This window comes from Lineus longissimus, chromosome 4 (assembly GCF_910592395.1).
Source record: "Lineus longissimus chromosome 4, tnLinLong1.2, whole genome shotgun sequence".
Taxonomy (NCBI): Eukaryota; Metazoa; Nemertea; class Pilidiophora; order Heteronemertea; family Lineidae; genus Lineus; species Lineus longissimus.
Window position 1 is genome coordinate 17,828,131 of NC_088311.1, and position 24,120 is coordinate 17,852,250.

The 24,120-nt window shown below is 41.0% G+C and overlaps 2 protein-coding genes across 2 annotated transcripts in view; both read left to right on the forward strand.

The window, feature by feature from the left end:
• The first annotated feature begins 571 nt into the window (after positions 1 to 571).
• Positions 572 to 24,120, forward strand: part of LOC135486534 (trissin receptor-like) — a 120,946-nt gene continuing 97,397 nt past the window's right edge. Inside the window, exon 1 of the mRNA XM_064769387.1 lies at positions 572 to 695. The gene's annotated coding sequence lies outside the window, so the exon portion shown is untranslated. The remainder of the gene's footprint in view (positions 696 to 24,120) is intronic.
• On the forward strand, positions 18,144 to 22,747 carry LOC135486966 (uncharacterized). The gene is made up of 4 exons (XM_064770181.1): positions 18,144 to 18,732; positions 19,627 to 19,797; positions 20,424 to 20,714; positions 21,950 to 22,747. Exons 1-4 carry the CDS (start codon positions 18,320 to 18,322, stop codon positions 22,716 to 22,718), a joined length of 1,644 nt encoding a protein of 547 aa, XP_064626251.1. The 5' UTR covers positions 18,144 to 18,319; the 3' UTR covers positions 22,719 to 22,747.

The following is a 24,120-nucleotide window of genomic DNA, read 5'->3' on the forward strand; positions in this document are numbered from 1 at the left end:
AATCTTAAATCACTACAGCGTAGTATTTGTGATGTAGGTTTTACCCCTTTTCCCCCAAAAAGTATACGCTTCCTTGATCAAGCCCCACCGCCATCGTAGTATATTTCAAGTCACCAGTTTTCCTTCGTCCAGTGGCTGTGGTTCAGTCACCTTCCGCAGCAGTCACTGCCAGCAGTCACGCGGCCCCCGAACCTCCGTCAGTGAATCTGTCACGATAGTCAGCGGTATGCAGAAGGAACCAATCCCGATCAGAATGGAAAGGACAAGGAGAAGTGGTTAACTCGGATATTAATCTGGACTGAGATTAACTTGATTTACTTGAATCGAGTGAACAAATGAACTTTTAACAGACATTTGTGAAATAGCTGGATAAGATACCCCCAGGCTTACACCCCATGACCCGGCAAATCCTAGATTGATAAGCATTATCATCAATTTCTGATCAATGACGGCTTCGACGGTTGTTTTTTTCTCTCTAAATTTTGGAGTCGTTCTTGGAGATTTAAAAACTTAAACTATGTCTATCAGGATTGTTTTCATTTTTCATTGGAAATACCTCTTCTACTAGATTCTGGTTTGTTCCGAAATCTTAAGCCTGATCTCCACTTTGCGTGAATGATAGTACTGATTGGAATCGAAGTCGGGCGGAGTAAGCAACGCAAATATTACACATTTGTTACAGTATAACTCGAAAGGTAAGTGCTGCAAATCAAATGTATCATTCAATTAGTTTTTCCCCCATTATTTCTTTTTTAGCCCTTTCACTACTGGGGTCATCATTTTGAGATCGAACGTGCTCCAACGAACCAACGTATCAATAGTTGAGGCCAATTCCGAGGACAAGTTTACGCGTTACCGACATGCGTACGTCAACACAGAACTAAGTCTAGAAAGAACTTAGGAAAAAGATAGCGAAAGGCGCAAATTAGAGTCAATTTGATTTGTCTAACACCAAATCGGTTCAGAAAACACTACAGAATATAAACACGAACATAGAATAAAATAAACATATGACACAAGTGAGTTTGAGACAAAACATGATTAATGATATTCAAGCTCTCATTCGAAAACTTGGTGCAAGAGAAACTCAACGGACGGTATATTATATATGTGAAAAGTTATGGAAAATGCCAAATGCTGTATTTTACCAAGATGTTGTACATGTATTTTGATATTGCTATAGCCACTTGTAACATTTTTATCATATCGACTTCAAACCTCTTATAAAAACCTATCGTTCCGTATTTGGCGACGTCTTTTACTTAGTTTTCGCTCATTTGGAGGATTGTTAACATGTATGAATGTAGATTCCTACCCCACTTAAGCGATTCATGCCGCAAAGTACATGTTTAAGCACTCTGGTCACAGGCACTGTTAGAGTCCATAAGAGAAATTGTACAGTTGATTATTTGGCTAAAGATCGCAAGTCTATGAAAATCGCGCGTCAAATTTCAAGAGGTGCTAACGTTAGCCTGTCTCCACTTTAGCGACTCACTCCGCGATTTATGCTTCTGTCTGGTCATAGGCACTGTTTAAGTCCCCTACCACAATCGTGAACTTTATTTATTTCGTTATGTCCAATGCATGTACCTATTGAAATTGTAAGTAATATCAGAAAGCGCGTCGTAAAGCGCTAGAAGAAGAGATAACCAAAAATAAAGACATTTCGTTATTTTGTGCCTCGCATTTAAACTAATTGATCTCTAGCCCAATACATGGTATATTACCTGGGCCTACTGTCTTATCAGAGGGTTATTAGGGCAAATCTTCATAACACCGACCGCCACGAAACAGATCCATGGTGGTCGATATTGGCCTAATCCGGCAAGGTCAATGACAAATAAACGTATAAACGCCACTTAATGAACAAATGAACGTAACATAATTTTCGCCTGCTTTGTAAACAATAAAAATTATCACTGCGTGATATAGTAAGTATTCTCATTTTTGTTCTGTTTTCCTTCAAATACCAAGTCCTTTGTTGAGGTGGGCTTTTGCCTGACTAACAGAGCAGAACACTTTTCTTGCCGACAGCCAATCCGCCCCCTACTTACGCGCCTATTTTTTATTTCTTTGAGTTTATACCCCGGTAATTGCGCATCCTATTCGTGGTGCTCCGCTTCACGACTGATAAAGCGTAATTTAGCCTTGAGCAATAATTACGGATGTTGCAACCCAGAAAAATCTGGTTACCGGTATTACTCAACCGTTGCTCGCGGTGCTTTAGCTCAAAGTTGTGTAGTCTTTTTCCTCTCGAAAGCCGCGGATCTTGCTTGATATGAATTACTGATGTCTTCCATCGCAAAATTGAAAAGCCATATAAATCGGGAGACAAAAACTGGCCAGGATGTATTTCATACTTTCCGGCGATTCTCGGTCAATTTATGGCTAATGATATCATAACATCACATCTTAATAAATAAGGGTTACAGTATTAACGCCATATTAACGCTCTTTCCGGACCAAAAGGCGAATGCTACGGGAGACCCTTGATAATTATCAAAGATGTATTTACCTCAGTGCAATCATGCTGCTTGAAGGTTGGCCATAGGCGCCGCCATTTTGGCTGGAACTTGAAATCCTAAAACAATAATGAAACTCCTTCACAATAAAATGAATGCACATTTAAAACATAGGAGGCTGCTCTCTGGAAAACAAGGATGAGACTTCCAGCCTTGACATTGGAATTCACCTCGGTTTGAAAGAGTTCTATGACTTGAGGATATCACTTTCTAACCAAATGGTGACACATGTATGGTCAACCCTTAATTACCAGCGGGGTGGCTTGGAAAGGCTTTTACTGGCTCTGTCGATATACATGCACATATTACAGTAATGGTATTGAATTTGCCATCCCCAGCATGTTCCTTAGACGTTGTATGCAAGTCTTGGTAACTCAAACATTGATTAACCCACAGAGATACAGGAGATATCCTGGAAAATGTTGTTGGTGTGCAGGGAATTATAATGCCGGTAATGACCTTTTCTTATATGTAAGTTGAACTTATTTTAGAACTTGCAACACCCGAAGACGTACTTTTGCAACTGTTTGTCGAGCAATTATCTTGTATTACCAACCATGAATAATAAAGACCATTATTATCCTTTTGCAAGGAATTTATGATGATCAGTTCCGAACGAAGGCGTGCCAGTACGAAAGCCCAGAAGGCTGATTTCGAAATTCGAAATTCAAAACTCGACTTCGAAATTCAAAACTTGACTTCGAAATTCAAAACTCGACTTCGAAATTCAAAACTTAACTTCGAAATTCAAAACTCGACATCTCAAAATTCAAAACTTAGAATTGACCAATGACAATTAATCAGCCGTCTTACAACACAAGAACTAATTGGCTGGCCAATCATATCAATATCCGCATTACATACTGTTCAACGCCGCATCGGTAACTCTTCATTTTGTGAAGTCTCCCGGTGCGGTACCTTAACATTTTAGTGCACCAGGCCTAGGGCACTGGGCCTAGGGCATAGAAGTGATTCAACCTGATTCACATTAAAGGGAATCTATAAGCAACAGCCAGCTAGACGATATTGAGCTGTACTAAATCGCCAATAAGGGGGTCTCTCCTATCTCACAGTATATCGAAACTGTTCATGTTTGCATCAGAAATATATCGGTTAATGAAACACGACCCAGTCCCCTAAATGTGCATATTAGTTGCATGAAGACCCTCCTTTTGTTCCCAGCTCCTTTCGATAGTCATCCTCGTAACGAAAAAAAAATACGCCAAGCCGCACCTGTATGGAGTAGCACAGGCCGTATATCACCAACAGCACAGGGTAGTTGTAAAACAAGAAACACAGAAACGAAACAGAAACACAGAAACACAGAAACGAAACGCAGAAACCAGTCTTGTGGCGAATTCTGGTCTGCAGACTCCATCTTGTTGCCATGGTTGTGGCCGCGAACGCGGGTGTAACTAAAACTGGTATTCAGTCGGAATGGAAGGAGCTGAATGCTCATTTCCCAATACCCCTTTTAGCCTCATCAACGTGTGCGCAGATTGGCAGCATCCGGCCTTGATCGTGCCAATACACTACATGTATGTACTACACGGCGTAAATAGAAAATAGTCCTTCGAATAGCGAGTCCTGTTCTTTTGTACATTCCATGGCCTGTGCACGACACTAGGCTGAACTTCCCTACTGCAACCTCATTAACATAAACAGATATTTAAAGGGACTATTTAAAGGCAGCAGCTGGGCAGGCAAGATTGAGTTACTCCAAGTCCAAGTCTAGTGCCCGCCCCCCCCCCCCCCCACTTTACTCTATTCTAGTCGCCAAAATTGGTCTCTCACGTCTCACATAACGTCGAAATGATTCACCCATGTACTGGTACCGTACCTTGCATTTAGTGCTGCATCAGACGGGATTTGTAGGATGATCCTGGTACTTCATGTAAATTGAACACTACAAGGCAAGATGTTGCACTGCACCTTCATTTAAAATAACATGCTGTAGGAATCGAATCGAACCTACCAAGGTACTACACCACCACCTCAAAAGACTTCACCCATATCGTGCCGCCCCCTCCCCCCCCCCCCCCCCCAAGTTGCTCAATGTATCCCCTCAACAACTCTATTGCATTCCGGCTGACCGCAACCCACCAACCTCAGATTTTACTTTTAAACGACAATAACAACGGATTGGGCAAGGAAAGTATCGGCGTGCCGCTTGATTCCAACTTTTATGAAAACCCGTTTGATTTTCGTTTCTGCGTTTCGTTTCTGCGTTTCTGTGTTTCTGTTTCGTTTCTGTGTTTCTTGTTTTACTTCTACCCAACAGCACACATCATGAGACTGTGCCGATGGGACTGTAATCTACCGTTACGATGTGTCTGCATCACTGCAGCTGCCTGTGGGCACGTACATAGTGCACATAGAACATACAGTGATAACAAAATTACACACACGAAGACCATTGGTCATTAATCAATTTCAAGTTTTGAATTTCGAAGTCGAGTTTTGAACTTCGAATCTCGAAATGAGCCTTCTGGGCTTTTGTATGCCAGAGTTTTTGGGAAAGTTTTCGCTGGATTTTATTGTGGATTGCTCAGGCGATCGATATGATTTTGATCAACTACACGGAAGTTTAGCCTACGAGAGGCTTCAAAACGTAACCTCTTAAAGATGGTACTAAGGAGAGGACGTGTGTAGTGTATCACTGTCACCAGTCAGAAAAGCAACACGCAGAGTTTGAAGACCAACATATTCAGCCAATGTCCGTTACCCAGAATCCGTTTCTCTGCCCCACTAATGAACGACCACAATCCAAGATGTTTTTCCAGAGCTTGGCATTGATATTCTCTTGCATTTTACGGAGAAGCAGGTTCGCCGAGTCCGTCCGATGAACTTTCCCACACAACAGGTTTTTGCCAATGCAGTGGAACCTTCCTTAGCGGAACCCTCTCTATTAAGGACAACCTCTCTATTGAGGACACTAGTTTTGGTCCCAAATTGGTTCTTTCCATTCGAATTGACCTCTCTAATCAGGACACCTCTCTGTTAAGGACAGAATTTGTCAGTCCTGAGGGTGTTTTTAGTAGAGGGGTTCTACTGTACATGCAGATCTAAATCCATTGAAACCTTATCAATACTCCTTCATTGTTCCAGTTAGGCCTAATATAGATGTTGTAAACGTGGATCTTTAGGGAATAATTATGACATGTCCGTGCTTTACAACCCAAGATGTTTTTAAATTGTGCAATAAGACAAAAATATTCTTCCTACATGTCTGATTTTATTTTAAGCAAGAGGCCCCCTACAACAACCAAGAGACGTAATGGTCGTCGAAGCAGCAGCAGCAGCCCCCCCCCCCCCCACACACACACATCTTAATTTTCCTCAGATCCAGATGCTTGGAAAAGCATCAGTGCTGGCCAAAATATTGAAATACATTTCCGAGGAGAGACCCCCGAGCACTTTCCTACAAGAAAATTTCGCGCCTTTGCTCTCGTTTGCTGGGCTTCACCCAACAACTTTTGCAATTGCGTAATGCTGTAACCAGAAACCGGCATTTCCTATTGCATTTCTGAAAAGCAATTCCACGAAGTCATCTCCGATGAGCTTCCTGTCATCGCCATAACAGCCAGAGGCAGATTGAGAGAAAATCTCTGCATATCCAAACAGTGTCTAGTGGTCACGTGTCGCCAATGTTTTACGAAACACCACGCAGGTTTTTTTACCTCTACCTTATAACCCTTTTTTAAATTTCCGAAGAGCGATATGTTTCTCGGATCCTCGCGCTTGTTCGTAAGACCGCCGATTTTTGGTACTAAATCACCTCAAAATTCACAAAATTCAGTTGACGTTTGAATCAGTTAATGTAATGTATAAACAGCAACGATCTTAAAAGTTAAAAGTTATACGATCATCCATGCACTAGATACCGCTGCATCGACAGCAGCATTGGCCCTTCAATTGGATATAATGGGTCCACAAAAAGTGTATCGCGGTTATCCTTTTAGGACCAAGTAATTTCTTTTAAATTCGCGGCAATTGTCAAATAATTTTTGAGGACATTTACTTAGATGCTCATGGTATCCAAGCAATTTGAGACGACTCCTTATTGCAAATTTTATTTTGGAAGGTTTTTTTGAGCCACCCGATACAATACGGAGTTTAGGCTAAACGGTGACGTAGCAGAGTTGCTCATCATACCTGTCACTTTATCACTGTCTTCTTTATCATTGTCTTCTTTCAGATTTGGAAGATGACTGGATGGCCGACACCATGGTAATAATGCCCTTAATAATTCCTTTGGCCCTTTAAGGAAAAATACCATTCTTCGTGAAAAAGCATGATGCTGTCCTTCTGTTTAAACCCTGGTGACTGTAAAGACCATTTAACAACGTGTCGCATTCATCCGTTGGCTAATACACCGATTGCTTGAGCCTCTTCTCACTTCCTCTAAGTCCACGCTACGAGAGTGATCAAAGATTTCTTAATATATAAGTGCGACGTGGCTCTTCCCATCATCAAAGTGGAAGTCAAATGAGGATAAGGATATAAAATATATCACCCAACTTCTAATGTTAAAGCTCTCATAAGTTGGAACGAGTTTAAATATTGCGACAGGCGACATTTCAAAAGAAAGCCCTGACTTTTCCGTACATGTCTGAAATTAAGTCGATATATTCATTTGCGGTCATTGAATCAGCAACACGCTCGGCGGAAGTCAGAACAGAATGTCCCGAAGCAGATGCGCATGATGACTGAAAACCGCAGTGGAGTCTGATCATGGCGACTTTCTGCATGTACATTGTATGGACCCGTATCAAAGATAATACACACATGTCCATAACATTTTCCATAAATATGTATAATGGCCAGACTCCGTCGTCACCATATCATTCATAGTAATCTTTCGGTGCAGTTAATGGCCGATTTCTCAGGTGTTGCTGGTTTTAATCAAAATAGATCACACTGATATCTAACTCGTCTGTTATCTCATATAAAGCCCGAAACAAAAAAATAGCCAGTATTGAATTGAATTAAATAAACCACGGAAATATTGGGGTGCAGTGATGCATTAGCATTACAGCTAACCGAGGTATACTGCTACGCATGCTTAACCTGATACAATATCTGAAAATTTGCCCTTGTTCATTATGACCAACTACATTTGTCATATTTGTACCACAATTTCATTCGTATTCAAATATAAATCATGGAGGCTTACACCACGTTTTTTCCCCTAAATCTCATGTACACACGATATTTTGATCGCAAGTCGGTCTAAAGCAGTCAGCGCAATTGAAGACCCCTACTGAACAATAATCCGATGCCCATTAATAAATTAACCTTTCCGCCGAAAAAGCCATTCATGCGGATCTAATCCCGATTGACGAAGAGATCAATATTTAAGAAGGAAGGATCAGACCTTTTTTGCCAGGACGAAGGAGTTCACGCCCTTTAAGGCTAAATATATAGAAGACTTCGTTCTTTTAAGGGTTGAAATTTGAATTGTACCAGAGATTCTTCATGGCAGGTTTTGAATCAAAATCACTTCATATCAGGTTATTCAGAAAAAAAAACCTGTGTGTTTTTAAAGTCGTATATTGTTAATATTTCTAAAAGATTGTCGCACAGAAACATTTTTACACTTTTTGGCTACTGCTATAATGACGCCATCATACACAAATTGTCCGTAAATGACAGTTCTTAGTTATCAAAAAGTGTTCCAGTCAAGGAAAAATAACATTTTCACGCGTGACGGATCCGTAAAAAACCTATTCGCTTAGACATACTGATGACGTCAAATTTATGGCAGCCAATCATGGTCATGGACTGCCAAAGCTGCCATATACAACAATCAGACCGATGTAGGCTGTTATTCTTGAGGCTGATGAATGTCGATATTCTTTTTTGCTTTGTGGTCGCGAGGCTGATTGGGTCTGACATATTCTGAAAGAAAATGGTAAATTACTGATTATCTGATTTTGGATGTACATGTGTATTCTATAAAATGTCATGGCTGTTCAATAAGTTTTAAACTACCGTACTGAAATTGACATTAACTGTGTTAAGCACTTATCCAAGATGTGTATGAATTTTGGACACTTGTCGTGCGTAGCTTTTTAGATATACAGCTCTAAAGATAGGTATATTTTTCTGAATAAGCCGATGAAATCAAAACTAAATGTTTGAGTGTTCATGAGGGAGAATTGATGCTTTTGATGGCTGTAATCTAAAATAATTAGATGCTTAAACGACGATAGAGTTGATGGTCGCCACACGCGTGCGCAACCCACTTCGAGCGGTCATTTTAAGGCTTGATTGAAGACACTTTGAAAGTCTGATTACACTAAGAGCGACTCCCGATGCGATTGCCGCCGCGGTAAGATCTCCTCTACCCTAGCAGTTTGACATCATGGTAATTAAAATCATCAGGTAGTGCGCCGGAATATGAGACAAATGAGGATGCTTCCACTTCAACCAACCGCTCTAGTCGGTAATTTGCATCCTAATACTCGTTGGAGCCGAACGTAATTCGCCACAAAAAACGCTATCGGGGAATTCAGCCTTATCAAACTATGCATGAATCGAACCCAAAGAGTAGAAGTTTATCGAGGCCACAATTTTTTTCTACTCAATTCCCATTCAAACATTACGTGTTCGCCTCAGAGGCAAATTGGATGACAATCCTGCTTATCAAATTGGAGTCCCTCGACTATAAACAACATGGATTTATAATTTTCCCCTTAATACTGTTTTCACGTCGAAATCGTTGAAAAGAACAGAAAGTAAAAAATGACTGCAAAGCGTCAACAAGCATAATAAAAGACGAGGCGGACTTGGTTGTTCCTTGGAGGAATTATACTTGAGTATAATTCCTCCAAGGTTGTTCAAAACAAAATTTTCACAAACGGCGCAGGCGTTAACTTGATTTGGCGTTATACCCTCCAGTATTGAACACGAAGTTAAGTTAATCCCAGCGATAACGACAACACACTGCAATTATTTTCTTATTTTGTTAAGCGAAGAAGGTGGGTCAGTTTTTTTATATACAGTCTGTAGTACACCAGGATCTGGAAATCGGAACTCGAAGCACTTTGCAAACGAGCTGCACCTTGCGACGTACTCAGCGATTTGTTGCAAGCGTTTGCGGGGAGAATATAAAATTGGTGTTTTACTCCTATTTGAAATGCACAACAGTGTACATGTACGCGTCGAAAAATCAAAAAATTCAACATTTTCGACATGAATCTAGCTGAATCCTACCGCTGCTTACTGCTTTACACCAACTGACAGGAAGAATTGGGAAATGTCATTGAAATCAACAAGGCATTGCACCGAGGTGGCCCTTCTTTTGCGCAAAACACGGGCCAATCGACAGATTACCCGTCAAGCTGCGGTGGGCACGACTGGCTTTACACTGCGGAGTTTTTGTATCGGCGAATGGTAGCATATGAAGAACGAAATGCCTTCATCCAAATGCACCACGCGTACATCTACTAGTATAGGATCCTTGCCTGACTATTTAAAGTCGAGAAAGGTCCATTAGTCAGATATGTGATTCCATTCCGTTTTACAAACGTTTCCTATAAGCTGTATGATTGCCAGGGGGCGGGGGGGGGGGGGGGGTGTGTGAAATTGTTTGCAAGGCGTGACGGATAGTAACTTTTCATTTTGTCTCGGGTGGAACTGAAGTGTTGGCCAAAACCTCGGCTCTGCCTCCGTTTTGCTCTACATTTTAGCTCCACCTTCGCGACTTTGGTGAGACAACCAATACCTCCAGTTCGGTATCAATTCCCTAAACAGTGAATGCATGGTTCATTGGAGTATTTTTCGCTGCGGTAAAACTATTGATTCAAATTTCAGATTATAGTTTTGCTAGCGAATGTGTCATCAAATGACGTCAACCGCTTCACTACTGAATTATTATGTATAACTGGGTCGGAGACCGAATGCTGGTTTGCCGCAGCCACAACCGCAACGTAAACGCTATAGTTGAAATCGGCCGTCATTCCCGCAATACGAACAAAATCGAAGTCAATGGTTAATCTGATCTGCGAATGTTTCACATCGTCTTGAGATGTGGACGGATGAAACCAATCTCACCACCCCGAAAACAAGCCAGTAATTCGATGGGGGAATCGTCCTTCGCGCAGACTCCTGCGGCAGTATGGATCACTGGAATCAAGTTAAAAGGGGTCTTCGCCCTGAAGTTTGAGCTAAGTGATTCATTTGCCGTCATTCAGACAGTTGATCGTATAGTCTTTATCGTATAGTCTTTAAAACAAGCCAGCAGTTGGGGAATCGTCCTTCGCGCAGACTCCTGCGGCGGTATGGATCACTGGAATCAAGTTAAAAGGGGCCTTCGCCCTGAAGTTTGAGCTAAGTGATTCATTTGCCGTCATTCAGACAGTTGATCGTATAGTCTTTATCGTAGCGAACAAGTGATCATAAGACGGATCCATTTTTAAATGAGCAGAAGTTTTAGGTGGATGCTCAGTCTTAGCGTCCACATTTCAATATCATTCCATTCCTTTCGCTTTCGTGTTTAGGGTTTTGTGACCGGCTGTCATCTGGGTTTAAATGTTGCTGAGTCATAGGAGAAATATTGCCAATTATTTCTCTATATCTTATATTGTTTTTCTACTCAAATATCTGGATGCTCCCAAGCAAAGGGAATGGGAGGTATGCATCCACATTTTGGAGTAAATTTTCGCGTTTGAAGCATGCTGCATCATTGTATTGTTTTATATAGTCTGCAGACACTTTGCAACACCTTTCGAAAGCAATATCATTCGCCCAACACTACAAAAAGACACATTCTGTACAAATTTTTTTAGAGAGTCCAGGTTTTATCGTGCAAAAACTCTACGGGGAAAGAAATTATCGTCAGATATGTTACCAAACGTGACCTCCAAAAATCCAAGGTAGCTTCCACCTTAAATTCAGTCAGGTTATTGTCCAAGTATAGATTGAACTAGATAATTCTCTCTGCCAACACCGACTACCAATGTCATCACAGGTACATGAAAATACCAGAATAAATCAACCAATTAACAAGAAATTATCTGACCAAATCAACTGCCATACAACCTGTACAATTACATAAAAATACAAGGGTACAATTCTGTTTTGTCTGCTCGTCGAGTGAGTCCCTCTGTCCAATCGTAAATGTTATATGTCCGCATCGTTTGAGGCTTTCGATCAGTGGGCGGCGAACAACTGGTCGGACTTCTTTCAAGTTTCGTTTTTTATTGGTCTTCCGCTCAAAACATTTTTTCTTTATTTTAGCAACAATGGTTAACGAAACGTCGAAATGCAATTAATCATTATCGAAAACATTAATATCGTAAACATTTCCGAATGGAAATTAGTTAGTTGACAATATGTGTGTGTTTTGGCTAGATATCCCGTCCAAGAATCGCTCCATCGATTGTGGTTTTCGTTCATAATCCCGTAATCGGAACACTACAAAAAGGATTTCGCATTCACGACTGGGATCAAGCTGTGACAGCTGGGTTTTCACGTTTCGAATTTCAAACAAAAAGTGGGTTATTCTCGGTGGATTTGTTCTCGGAACGGGATAACGAAAACACACACGGTGCACCAACGGACTGTTCTGGTGTGGTCCATATTTCCTATTTACTTTCTTGCTTGTTCGACGAGCCTATTTTTTTTTCAAGAGAAGATATCGCGGGCTATATTTCTTACGGTTTGCAGATTTTGTTTCGTTTCAGTGTCTTCTTTCTGGGTCTTATCAGTAACCAGAGATTAGAATCGCGTGAGATGATGATGAGGCAACATCTCAGACACGCAATTGAGTGTTACATCTTGATTCAATGGCTGGTGTCAGGTGTCGGCTAAATCTGTCTGCAGTCGACTGGTATTTACCAAGTGTTCTTATAGCTGTCCTAGGCTCGACAGTTAATTTGTGTTAAAGGAATGGCTTTTTACTGCTGCAGTATGTTTGTTCTTCTTCTTGTTCATCATTAAACTATTTTTCTAAACGTGTTATTGATCCTTTTCCAGTTTTGTCACATCTTATAGATAGAGCTTGATTTAACTCCGCTACTGCGACGATAATGGAAATGACGTTGCAACGTAATAGCGGGGTAACGTGAACTCGGATCTCGGCGTGCACTCGTATGGTGGGAAAGGACTTACGAATAGCGCGTTTTTCTACTCATCACCGTTACGTGACGTCGTAAAAATCTATATCTACACCAAGTCGTCATAGGGTAGATCAATAAGACATGTCCAAAATCACCTCACAACACTTGCGGAAATTGTTTAATAACACCAATGGTCCTTTAGACAAAATGTTGATCGGAGGACAAATTCCTTGCCTGGTTTCACGAACCGGTTATCTCCAATAATAGTTAGGTTTCGCTGTCCCGTTCCGAGAATCAATTTACCGAGAATGACAAGTTTGTGTATGACGTCATCAATTTTAGGACAGGTCTTCCCGTTCTCGAAAGCGGATACCGTGATTCAGGCCGTGTAACCCGGTGGCGTCATCGCGAACCAAGTATATTATAATTTTTCATAACTAATCGAATGGCCAAATCCAGTATAAAGTCTTTGACAAGTTGAGACAATATGATAGACAAGCCATTCTATGCCACTAAAACAGTCGGTCGAAACGCTGAAAACCGTGTGACAAAACGTCAGGCCCTGCTGGATATCGGTGGGGAATGCGAAACCATTTCTATATATCCGATATATAGCGCTTTCCCGCTAAACGAGAACCAATCTCGGTAAATAGGTTCTCGAAACGAGACAAGGAAACCACACCAATATGTACATTGTCTCCGAGATTGGGAAAGCAGCCACCTGGGATTTCCCACCTTCCACTCTGAAATTATTCATGGAGATCGACTAAGCATTTCCAACGACGTGTCTTATTATATAGTGGTGCTTAGACAAGTTTTCTAAAACTTCGATGACCGTACTCAAATTGAAAGAAATGCGATTGGTCATTTTGTGACAACAGTAGCGACGAATACTGAGCCATGGGGGACCATGTTTTGCCGCCCCAACCTCAACTGTCTATTGAGAAGGCCACAGGTGCTGTCGCACAATCATGAGACAAGACCACAATTGATTTTTTAAGCCTTTTAGCAGTTAAATTGTCAATGTTTGACCGCGACGCATCAAAGAACGCGTGGTGTTGTGAATCTGAAATTTAGATTATGTTATTCCGGACAGTCGGGCAAGTAAATGGTGAAAAATAAAATGGTGATTGACCACGGAAATTTTTTTTTAATCGACAAATTAGACAGACTTTGATATTTCCACTCTTTTCAGCCAACTGGCAGAAAAAACTCAAAACACGCCCCCTATTACCAAATTAGCAAAATTCGAAATTAATTTTTTCATCAAATAATTTCTTTATATCTGTAGACTTGCCACAACAAATATTTTTTCAATACCTCTCCAAATATGTACTTGAGAGTAAAAAACATGCACTCGTCTAATAGATAGGCCTGGACCCTCCAACCTATGAATATTCATTAGTGGTCTTGTCTCTCATATTCACCAGGAGATAGAGGCGGCCATTTTATATCACCGCTCCAAATCCGGCTTCAACTTCGAAGGTAATGACCACTCCGTTGTAACTGATCTGACAAACATTTGTTCATTGATAAATTACGTGTATCTGCACAATTACAATACTTTAACTTCCAGATCAGACCTGAGCGTAAAGTGAAGTCGTTCTGATGCCCTACGATTTGGACAACGATTTCGTTATATTCGTTTTGTGCACACAGGTCCAATTTGGAATTTAAAAGTTAGAATATCAATATGAAAACATTCGTCAATAAAACTAAGTCGGATCAGAGTCTTTCAAATAAACAAATCGTTTTTCATATAAATGTTATCCTTGACATTATATCTAAATAGTTTTAAAGAGTTGATGACGTTGAAGCAGGCGTTTGCTTTAAAACGGGGTGTTTGTAACGACCATGTTCAGCTGATCGAAAAATTGTTCAGAGTCAATTTGTGCGGAATTGGCTTGGGTGTACCACGTGACCCGAGAGAGCTCTGTCCCAACGCACGTCTTCCGAAACGGGCAGCGGCTTTGATGTTGAAGCCATACGGTACCTTGTTGCCTGACTCTTTATTTGAAAGTATCTGGTCGGATATAGCACCAGATAACTGTAATTCAACCTTGGAGATAACGTCGGAGTGGGAGTCAAAAGGCTGCGCAACCTCTGTATTAAACCGGCGGCCGCCGAAGGCATCACTCGTCGTTGACCACCGGAGCCGCCCAGACTTCAAACGCGCCAGTCTCTTCGAAGTGACACTAAGTGTATGAAGCTAGGAGCCCTAGTCGTCGCATCTGCGTCCGGGTCCAATAAGAAATAGGCACTTTATTCGCTTATCGAGTGTTTCCGCCAACCAAGAATATAAAGTGCTCCTAATCTGCACTTTAGCTTATTGACAAGTGGCTGTCAAACTACCAGCCATATTTCTCGTTAACGGAATCATCTGTGATTAAAATGGCTATTAAAATATTTTCCAGCCGTCAAGTTGATGTCATCTAAATGTGTCTTGAGATAAGCGTCTTACGCTGTCGGAGACGTGTTATGTGGTAGGTAGCGAACGGGAATATATAGACGTGGACAGGTAGAAGTAGGGTAATGCTTCCGTGAATTCAACTATGCTCTGCGAGTCTATGCACTCTTCTGGTATCTTGCATTATATTTTTTGAGAACACTCTTCAAATTACCAACTGCCGATCATCACACAACCAAAGGAAGACGTACACGCACACAGGGAGTTTTTTTAGCAAATCCCCCGAAACGCCAACGTAAAAGCCTATCTCATTGTTCGACCGCCTGATAACGGAGTCGAACAATGGTACATGGGTTCGCGTGGACGTTTCGGGGGCTTTGCGAAAATTCCCTAGTAAATGTACATTAACGCGAAAGCCTACGGGCGTTTACAAAAGGTATAGGCGTTCGCTTAGGCGTTTCACGCTAGAATGCAAAACACCGTATAGCATCTATCATTAGGTAAGGCTACATATCGCATCGGCTCGAGCTAAGGGTAGAGTTTCTTGTAGAAAACGGCGTCTTAATTAACCCACCTCGCTACCTTGGATATGTCTCCGTATTTTACTTTACCTTCCAGCTCTTAAAATCCATGATTTTAAGCGATGCAGTGCTTTCTCCCCGAGTCTCCTAAGCAACAGGTACATTCCGGTGATGTTATGTCACCAGACACCAGAATTGCTCCCCCGTCGATGCCATGCCACTATGGAACTTATCGAATAAACTATTAATGCGAAGAGGAAACCGCAAGTTGCGGAGACATCAGGCATTACCAGTGTTGACAAATGAGACGCTATTTCTTCTCTTGTATACACAGATCCATAAAAACCTTTTTTGGCACCTGTGCCGCACTGTTCAGGATATGCGCCGAAACGGATGGAAACTCTCCTGTGTGGATGGTGCCCATAATATAATGATGGCATGACTGGTCACCAATCTAACTAATTCATGCAAGCAATTCCATCATAACAAGTATCAGTTTGCTAGTTTGTCATCAACAAATGATGAGATGACCGACGAAAGGGACAAAGGGAAAGTGAACATGCATGATCTTGCCAAAGCTCTGTAAAGGTACGTTATTATGTTACCAATAGGGGGCGGTCTTTAAACGGTCAAAAATCAGACCTATGTCCAAAAATATCCAAAGGTTCACCACAATTTCTGACATGTTTGACACATAGGCTAATAACCACTATTATATCTGTCAATAGGGCATTCAGTGTAGTTTTGAAAATTATACAATCCAGGAAGAACAGCGGGGGTCATCACAGCTAATATAATCACCTTTATTGTCAAATGACTTTGCCTCCATGAGAATGCAATTTTGACACTTTTCGCATTTCAATCTCCATGAATTCAAAAAGTTCGGACCTTTTTTGATTGATTTCATGAAAGCGCGTATAATCGAAAAATAACAGAAAAAATGCCTGAATCAACCCATTTTGTTACAGTCTCAGTCGGTTTCTGACCATACCAATCACTAACTGGCCAGAGGATATTATTTGACCAGCGCGGCTGTGATTATAAGGATAGTACGCCGCCATTGACCGAGGGGCAAAGGAGCATAAGAAATAACGAATTGCGATTTATCTTCTATCTTCCTGCTTACCCTTCTTCCGACTGTATCGATCAAAATAATCACCAATAACTTAACCATGATCACAGAATTGTCGGTACGGAGCATGACTAGACGGGATTAATTAGGTATGGTTTAGCTGAAAAAACCCGATCACAAGAGCACAGGAATATGCGTGTTGAACGGGGGTATAAATGTGGGTACTTTAAACTTTATACATGTATTAGAAGCTCTGAGATGGCGATGGCAGTGCTACTGGAAAATAAAATTCTTCAGGAAAGTAGCGCAAGTATGATATTTCCAAAATCAGTAAGAACGGCCATCTCGGAATGTTGAAAGCCAATGTACTTTCTTTCTATGTGCTGTAAATCACAAAAAGTTGGTCCCAAATCATACTTATAGGATTTTCTCACATTAGAAACTTTCTGGTCGGATGTACGTGTAATAATTCATAAATAAACAGATTCTGCACTCTAGCGAATTTATTAAAATCTAATGTGCATATCACCTTAAAATGGGTTTGCAGAAATTAAAGGTAATTATTCTAACTGTTCATCAAGCTAAATTTGTAAACGAGTCCATTTTTGGTGGTGCTTGTATTTGTTTTGAAACCATTTTATGCCTCAAACGACAGGCGTTCTGCAATAAAGACCGCGCAATAACTCGTAACACCGCTTGATATTTTCGTTCAAATCTAATTTTACATACGTCAAAAACCCTGTCCTGGTACTGACATAATCAGATCTTACTATTCTTGAAAGTATAAAATCCATAAATACTTCTAATCAAGAAGAAATAAAGCTTTTAGTTATTCTTTATGTAATAGGATTGTGTTCTACATCACCAGAGCACAGGGCATAAACCTAATCAATTTTTGTTTAATGTTATTTCACATCATTTCATCCAATTTGTAACCAACTTCATTAACTCAAGGTTACTTTACATTGGGATTATTATTGCAGTATGTTTGTTTCTCTGTTGGTGCATCAATTAACTATTTTTCTGAATGTGTTTGATGCTTTTCCAATTTTCATTACGCGCAAGTCCTGGTGCAAAAGACTTTTCCCGCCGCGTGAGTGCACACCGAGATCCGAGTTCAAGTCACCCCGCTATTAAGACGCAACGTCATTTCCATTTATCGTCGCAGTTGCGGGGTCATCAAACGCCATCAGCGTGACGTCGGAAAAATCGATACCAGCACCATGACGTCAAGGGGTAGTTCCTAGCTCCAGGAAATGCCTTACTAGTGCATCGTTCCATGTGGAAAGAGTCGATGCGTGGAGAGCTAAATCGGGTAAAATCGAAGTAAACGTCGGAAAAGCGCGATAATTCAGTCAGATTTTGAATTTTTCCATTTTTTCTGCAATTTGTTGAAGGGAACTACTTATGTAGAAAAGTTGGCTCTCCATGCGTCGACCCTTTCTACGTGGTACGATGCACTATTAAGGTATGGCGCGCGGATACGATCATAAGTCTAGTTCCCATATCGGTTATCAAAGTTTCCATGTCGGCGTGTGGTGGTTCCGACGTGGGCGCAGTGCGACGGAGGTTAATGTTCGGTAAAAATCGGAAAAATTTGAAGCGACCAATGAAAAATCTTCTCTCATAAACTGTTTGGCTTCACATTTCACCACCATTTTTCAAAATCCGACAAGCTTCATAATATTTCAACTTGAGATCCCTGACGCTTCATTTATTCACTGATTAGAATCATGCAGGTGTATGGTTTTATATTTTTGTTCCTTCTGTCCGCAAGTTTTGTGGTCGCCGTGTTTGCTCCTCCTCCTGAAGATAGACTTACGTACAGCAATTTCCTGCACACTTGTATGAATACAGTGTTGGATGTACAACGGTGCATAGCTCAAGAAGACGAAGATGATTCGGATGTAGATTTGGCTGTGGAAAGGCTGGAAGCTGTGCAGAGGAACATTCTTCGTGTTGCATATGAATGGGATGAATGCCAGCCATTAAGTAACCTTATCCAATCCATGATTACTGCCCTTCGGAACGAACATCAACATCAGGCCCAGAGTCAGAGACAGGGTCAGGGACAGCCGGGTGGTGGTGGTGGTGGTGCCACTGCCGCCACTGCCAGTAGTGGCACAGACACACCCAGTTTGCTCAGGTATGTTTGCTTCTTTGTCAGGATATTATTTTTTCTATATAGTTCCTATTTCTAAAACCAGGCGACACCACCAGTCCGGCCGTAATGCTTCATACATGCAGAAGCATTACAGCCAGACTGGTGGTGTCGCCTGGCATTAGAAATCGGAACTAGATTAAACTGGACCAAAAATTATTAGATGTGAACGAATGGCCAAGCCCTTTAAACAGTAAATGTACTGCAGCCATCCTTGATTTCACTATAAAGTCATATTTATACAATAGGCATAGCTGGCTAGGCTATAGGCCTAGGGCTACATTATGTTAGATACCGTATCCGGTCGTTTCACTCCATAACTTTTCACCCCCAGTCGTTTCGCTCCAAATAGCAGTACATGTATGTTCGCCTACTCATTGGGTAATTTCGCCTCCTTGGACTTGGGGTGGTTTTGCGTCAGGAAACTGACCAAAGAGTTGATTATCAAATTTTTTATGATGTATCATCATGTCCTGTCAGCGTCATTTAAATTTAAGTTCTCAACGCGCTCTTTAAGTGCATCTCCATGTCCTCTGAACTCGAGAAATACCGGGCGCTGCATTGGGGCGAAACGACTGCGGGCGAAAAAGCCATGGAGCGAACGACCACAATTCGTTAAATACATTAGATACAGCACCAGGTATGATGCATGTAGACCCCCTACAAGCTGTTAGCATACCCTTGTAGTTGAGGTATTCAGTCCCTGATGAAATCTAAATCCCCACTTTGGCACTTGCACTGTGACTGTGTCAACACCATTTTTAACCCTTTTCTATCCTACCTGCCTACATGTACATGTACATGACCATGTAGCTGTCTATGAAAACATCCATATGTAGTATCCCATTTGCAAAACTTGTTTATTCTTCTTTTCCAAAGGAGGCAGATGAGTGGCTTTCACCCTCCACGTGTTAGAAATGGACGAATGGGACCTCCAGTTTACGACATTTCCCAATCACAACTTGAACACCTTTTTGACCTCGACTTCACTGTCCCCAGGATTGCTGCAATGTTGCATGTATCTGTCGCAACAGTTCGTCGAAGATTAAGGTATGTACATACTGAACGTGTATCAACAAGTTCATAAAATAAAATACATACTATGTACCAAAAATTGTATACTATAATGCATGAATTGAAATGGTACCAGTACCACATTAATGTCTAGGCATGTAGCATATGTTGTTTGTATTCTTATCTGTATCCGTTAAACAGTGGAAAGTTGCTAAAAGATAAGGCTTGAACATTTAACATGAAAAAGGTTTTAAAAAAGATCCCCTCTCAAAATTATTGGCTTATTGCTGTACTTGTTAACCCTTTCGCTGTGGCAGCCATCTGACAGCCGGCACCACCACGCACTCTTAGTCAATACTGCTAACAAACAAATTTGAGCAAAATTCAACTGAACGGTCAAAACCATTCAAAAGCGTCAACATCTGTACTATCGCGATCAGGATGAAATTAATTATTTTCTAAGTGTGATTTGAATGTTTAGAGAAAGTGCGTCTAGGTGCTTTTGAATTCACATCACTGTAGAGGGACATGACGTGCAGTGCACGCCATCCGCACGGGGCACTGCATGTGGCATGATGGTCCCCAGCATGTCACCCGCAGCGAAAGAGTAGTTAATAGGATTTTACCTGATACTCTACCCATGACGTATTTGTTTTTTGCAGGTTCTTTAATTTGTCATATAAAGATAGACGAACTCTTATTAGCGATGCAGAATTAGATGGAAGGGTCCAAAGCATATGTTCATCAAATCGGCGTCTTGGATATCGACTTGTTCGTGCAAGGCTTGTTGTGGATCGCATTTTCGTATCACGTCAACGGGTGAGAGATAGTCTTTTGAGGACAGATCCAACTTCAGTAGCTCTAAGGTGGAGTCAAACTATCAGGCGTAGGACATATCATGTTGCTGGCCCTAATTCTCTTTGGCACATAGATGGAAATCACAAGTTGATTAGGTGAGATTCAAACATGAATGTATTGGTTCTAGACAGTCATGACTGTCACAAGATAAGTATTTTCAAAAAGCATTTAGGGATCATCTCAAAATGATGCCCCAAAAGACAAAAGTATTTCGCTTGGGGGAGGGGGGTCCAGCTTCAGATGGCTTTCTTTTCGTCTTTTTTTTTTCATCTGTGGCATCAGTTTGATTAAAATCGGCAAATTACAAGAAAACCCTACTAGGCTTCTTTATACACAACAGGCCAGCTGTTGTTTACTCAAGCCAGTCACGATACTCGATTAGAAGTCCGCGCCAGCCTGGACCAATCAGATGCCCCCATACTTAGACGCCCTCACCTGGACACTTTCTCCAGAAGCAGTTATTATTTAAGCATATTTAATCAGACTGCTGTCTCTGCGTAGGAGTATGGGCTAGACAATGTTCATGAAGGCACTACACTCCCCCCGCAGCGGTTACCTCGCCCCTTTTCATATACATGTACCGTCGAGGGTGTTGATGATGGACTGGGTTCAGAGTCTAGATGGCACATGTTTGTTGATACTTTACAGCCTCTTTTTTATGTCTTTGGAGAAGTAGTTCAGCGGGATAAATAATAAAAATACCAGTGATAGATACCACTAACCCGATAGTTTCTGCCAACTCCTTAAATTATTATTGTTTTATGAGTGTTTATGAGTGCATTGTGTCATTGATTGATGTTTTTACAGTATTGGCATTTCTGTACAACATGTTGATGTAGGCACAGAGAGTGACTCCGTTCATTTTTTCAAGGAATGAAAGCTTGATGCCAGACATCCAATCTTTTCGTCTTTCGGAGGGGGGGGTCCAGAGAGAGACGAAATACGTCTTTTGGTGCATCAATGAATTTTGAGATGATCCCTTATATTTTGTGACAATAAATGCATTGTTAATTTTGTGAATTGGAATTGGGTAGTTCACTTTGAATTGTATTCAATACAAACATTTGTGTGTGCATGAAAATTAAAAACCCCTTATGGAGCCACTTTTGAAGAAAAAATCTTAAACTACAGAATATAATTGTCTTATTATGCGGAGTTAGAACTGTAGTACCAAGTGGACCTATGAACTACATCCAAACTGTAAGTTTACTAAGTGAGGTGATATACTTTGTTTATTGTATTGCCCTTAATCACATCATGGTAATAATAATTCAATAATATCTCCATGATCACATTTATACAACAACTGATCTTCTCTCTCTCTCTTCAGATGGGGCTTTGTAATACATGGAGGGATCGATGGATACAGTCGTTTAATGGTTTTTCTCTCCGTTGTTTGCAACAACAGGGCTGAATCTGTGATGACGGCATTTCAGGGTGCAACTGCTGAATACGGGGTACCATCTCGTGTTAGAGCTGATAGAGGGACAGAGAATAACGATGTTGAACATTTCATGAACATTTTCAGAGGTCGTAATCGTGGTAGCATGATCAGGGGCAGATCAGTGCATAACCAGCGTATTGAACGTTTTTGGCGTGACTTGTTACATGGATGCACTCATGTCTATTACGACTTGTTTCATTTCATGGAAGATGCCGGCATTTTGGATGTAAGTGACACTAATCATAGATGGGCATTGCAGTTTGTGTATAATCCCAGAATTCGAAGGAGTGTGGAAGAGTACAGGCAGCAATGGAATCATCATCAGCTGTCTACTGAGCGAGGCAGTACTCCAATACAGCTGTATGTTGAGGGTCTATTCAACCTGTACGGGACGTCACGCCCTCATGTTGATGACATATTTTTTGCAAATGACAATATTCAGCTGAACAATATTGAATCTTTTGGTATTGACTGGGAAGGTCCAACTCCTAATAGTACAGGTACAACTACTGTCAATGTTGTTGAGCCTGATGGCCCTCTTTCCGTGCAACGTTTAACTGTTTTGCAGCAAACAATTTCACCATTGGGAGAGACGGTTGATGGACATGGCATGGATATATACCTAAATGTGTTGAATTTCATAAGTCAGTCTTGAACGATGCAGCTGTCAGTGTAAGCAGAGGACCCCCGCCCCCCCCCCCTCCCCACCTGGCCAGGATTAAATTATAATTCTCCAGGGTCAGGGCGTTTGAAATGATAATGTCTATTGCTTGCCACGTTTTCCACAAACTACATGTATTCATTTTTCAGTAGTTATTGTACATGTACTATAATTACCTATCTAATAAGTATTTTAGTACCGAGATATACCAGCACGCACATGTCACTTAACTAACCCATCATGATTCAGAGTACCAGTACTTCTTTGCAGGCTAGTTGATTATACCATTAGGTTAGACCCACACCATGAACATTTTTTATGAATTTGGTTTACTACTACATATATCTATCACTGAGAAACTACTTGTCAAAAAGCAGTTCCCTTTTTTTGGGACACCTGATATAATATGTACCCCTTAAGAATCAACTCTTGGGCTCGCAAAATTTCTTGTTGTGCTAGTTGGGGGCAACGTGCAAAAATATACCAAAATTAGATGGTGTGGAACTCCGTGGTTGAAACTGCAGAACTGACATGTGCAGTAAATAGGATGGTACATGTTACATCCCTACAAATATGTTATTACCCAAATAATCAGATTGTCAAATCCATCTCAAAATGTGCTCTTATTCACTTTTCTACCAGTTCATTTTGTGTTCTTCATGGTACTTGAATAAATTGTGTGATAATTTGTATGTTATTTCAATCAGTTTTTGCTCCCTTTGTTCAATTTAATTCTTCTTTCAAATTGAGTTGCACTCTCAATTGAAAAAATGGAAAAAGGATGCATACAATAACCCATTCCAAGCTTTGTAAACAAGTTTATTAGGGGATGAATCAACACCTTTAGCATAGGACGTCAGCAAGGATGTTGCCATACCAGTTGGTATCCATAAGATTTGTGATGTGAGGTGCATGCTGATTATTGGCCAATACTCATTATTGGATGAGGTTTACACATGTAATAACTTCTGCACCCTTGAGAATCAATACTAGTATCCCACATTGCTGATCATCTTGGTATCAATGTCTTGGTATGAGATGGTCTGCATCAAATAATAAGAGAAAAATGCCCTGCTACTCTTAATTATTACAAGGACCGATTTTGGTATTGTGCAAGCGCGCCAGATTGACCATGCCATATACCGCACAACCTCTTGGGCCTGCTGTTCCTAAGACACCTGTAAGAGAGGCGTCCTTGTTAAATTAGAGGGGTTGAATTGAATGGAAACAACCACTTTGGGACCAAAACTACTGAGGGAGATGTCTGCTGTGACTGTACTGTCTTGCTCACCATGTTGGCGAGACGGTGGATCTGCCTGGCCCGACGTAGTTTGGTTGTACATTTCTTGTCTTTCGCACCATTTTGGAAAGACAGTGAAAGTGCCAGACCTGTCCT

Coding starts and splice junctions, on each gene's coding strand:
- LOC135486966 (XM_064770181.1), top strand. CDS start 18,320: ATGCAGGTGTATGGTTTTATATTTTTGTTCCTTCTGTCCGCAAGTTTT. Junction 19,798..20,423: donor ACAGTTCGTCGAAGATTAAG/GTATGTACATAC, acceptor TGTTTTTTGCAG/GTTCTTTAATTTGTCATATA. Junction 20,715..21,949: donor GGAAATCACAAGTTGATTAG/GTGAGATTCAAA, acceptor CTCTCTCTTCAG/ATGGGGCTTTGTAATACATG.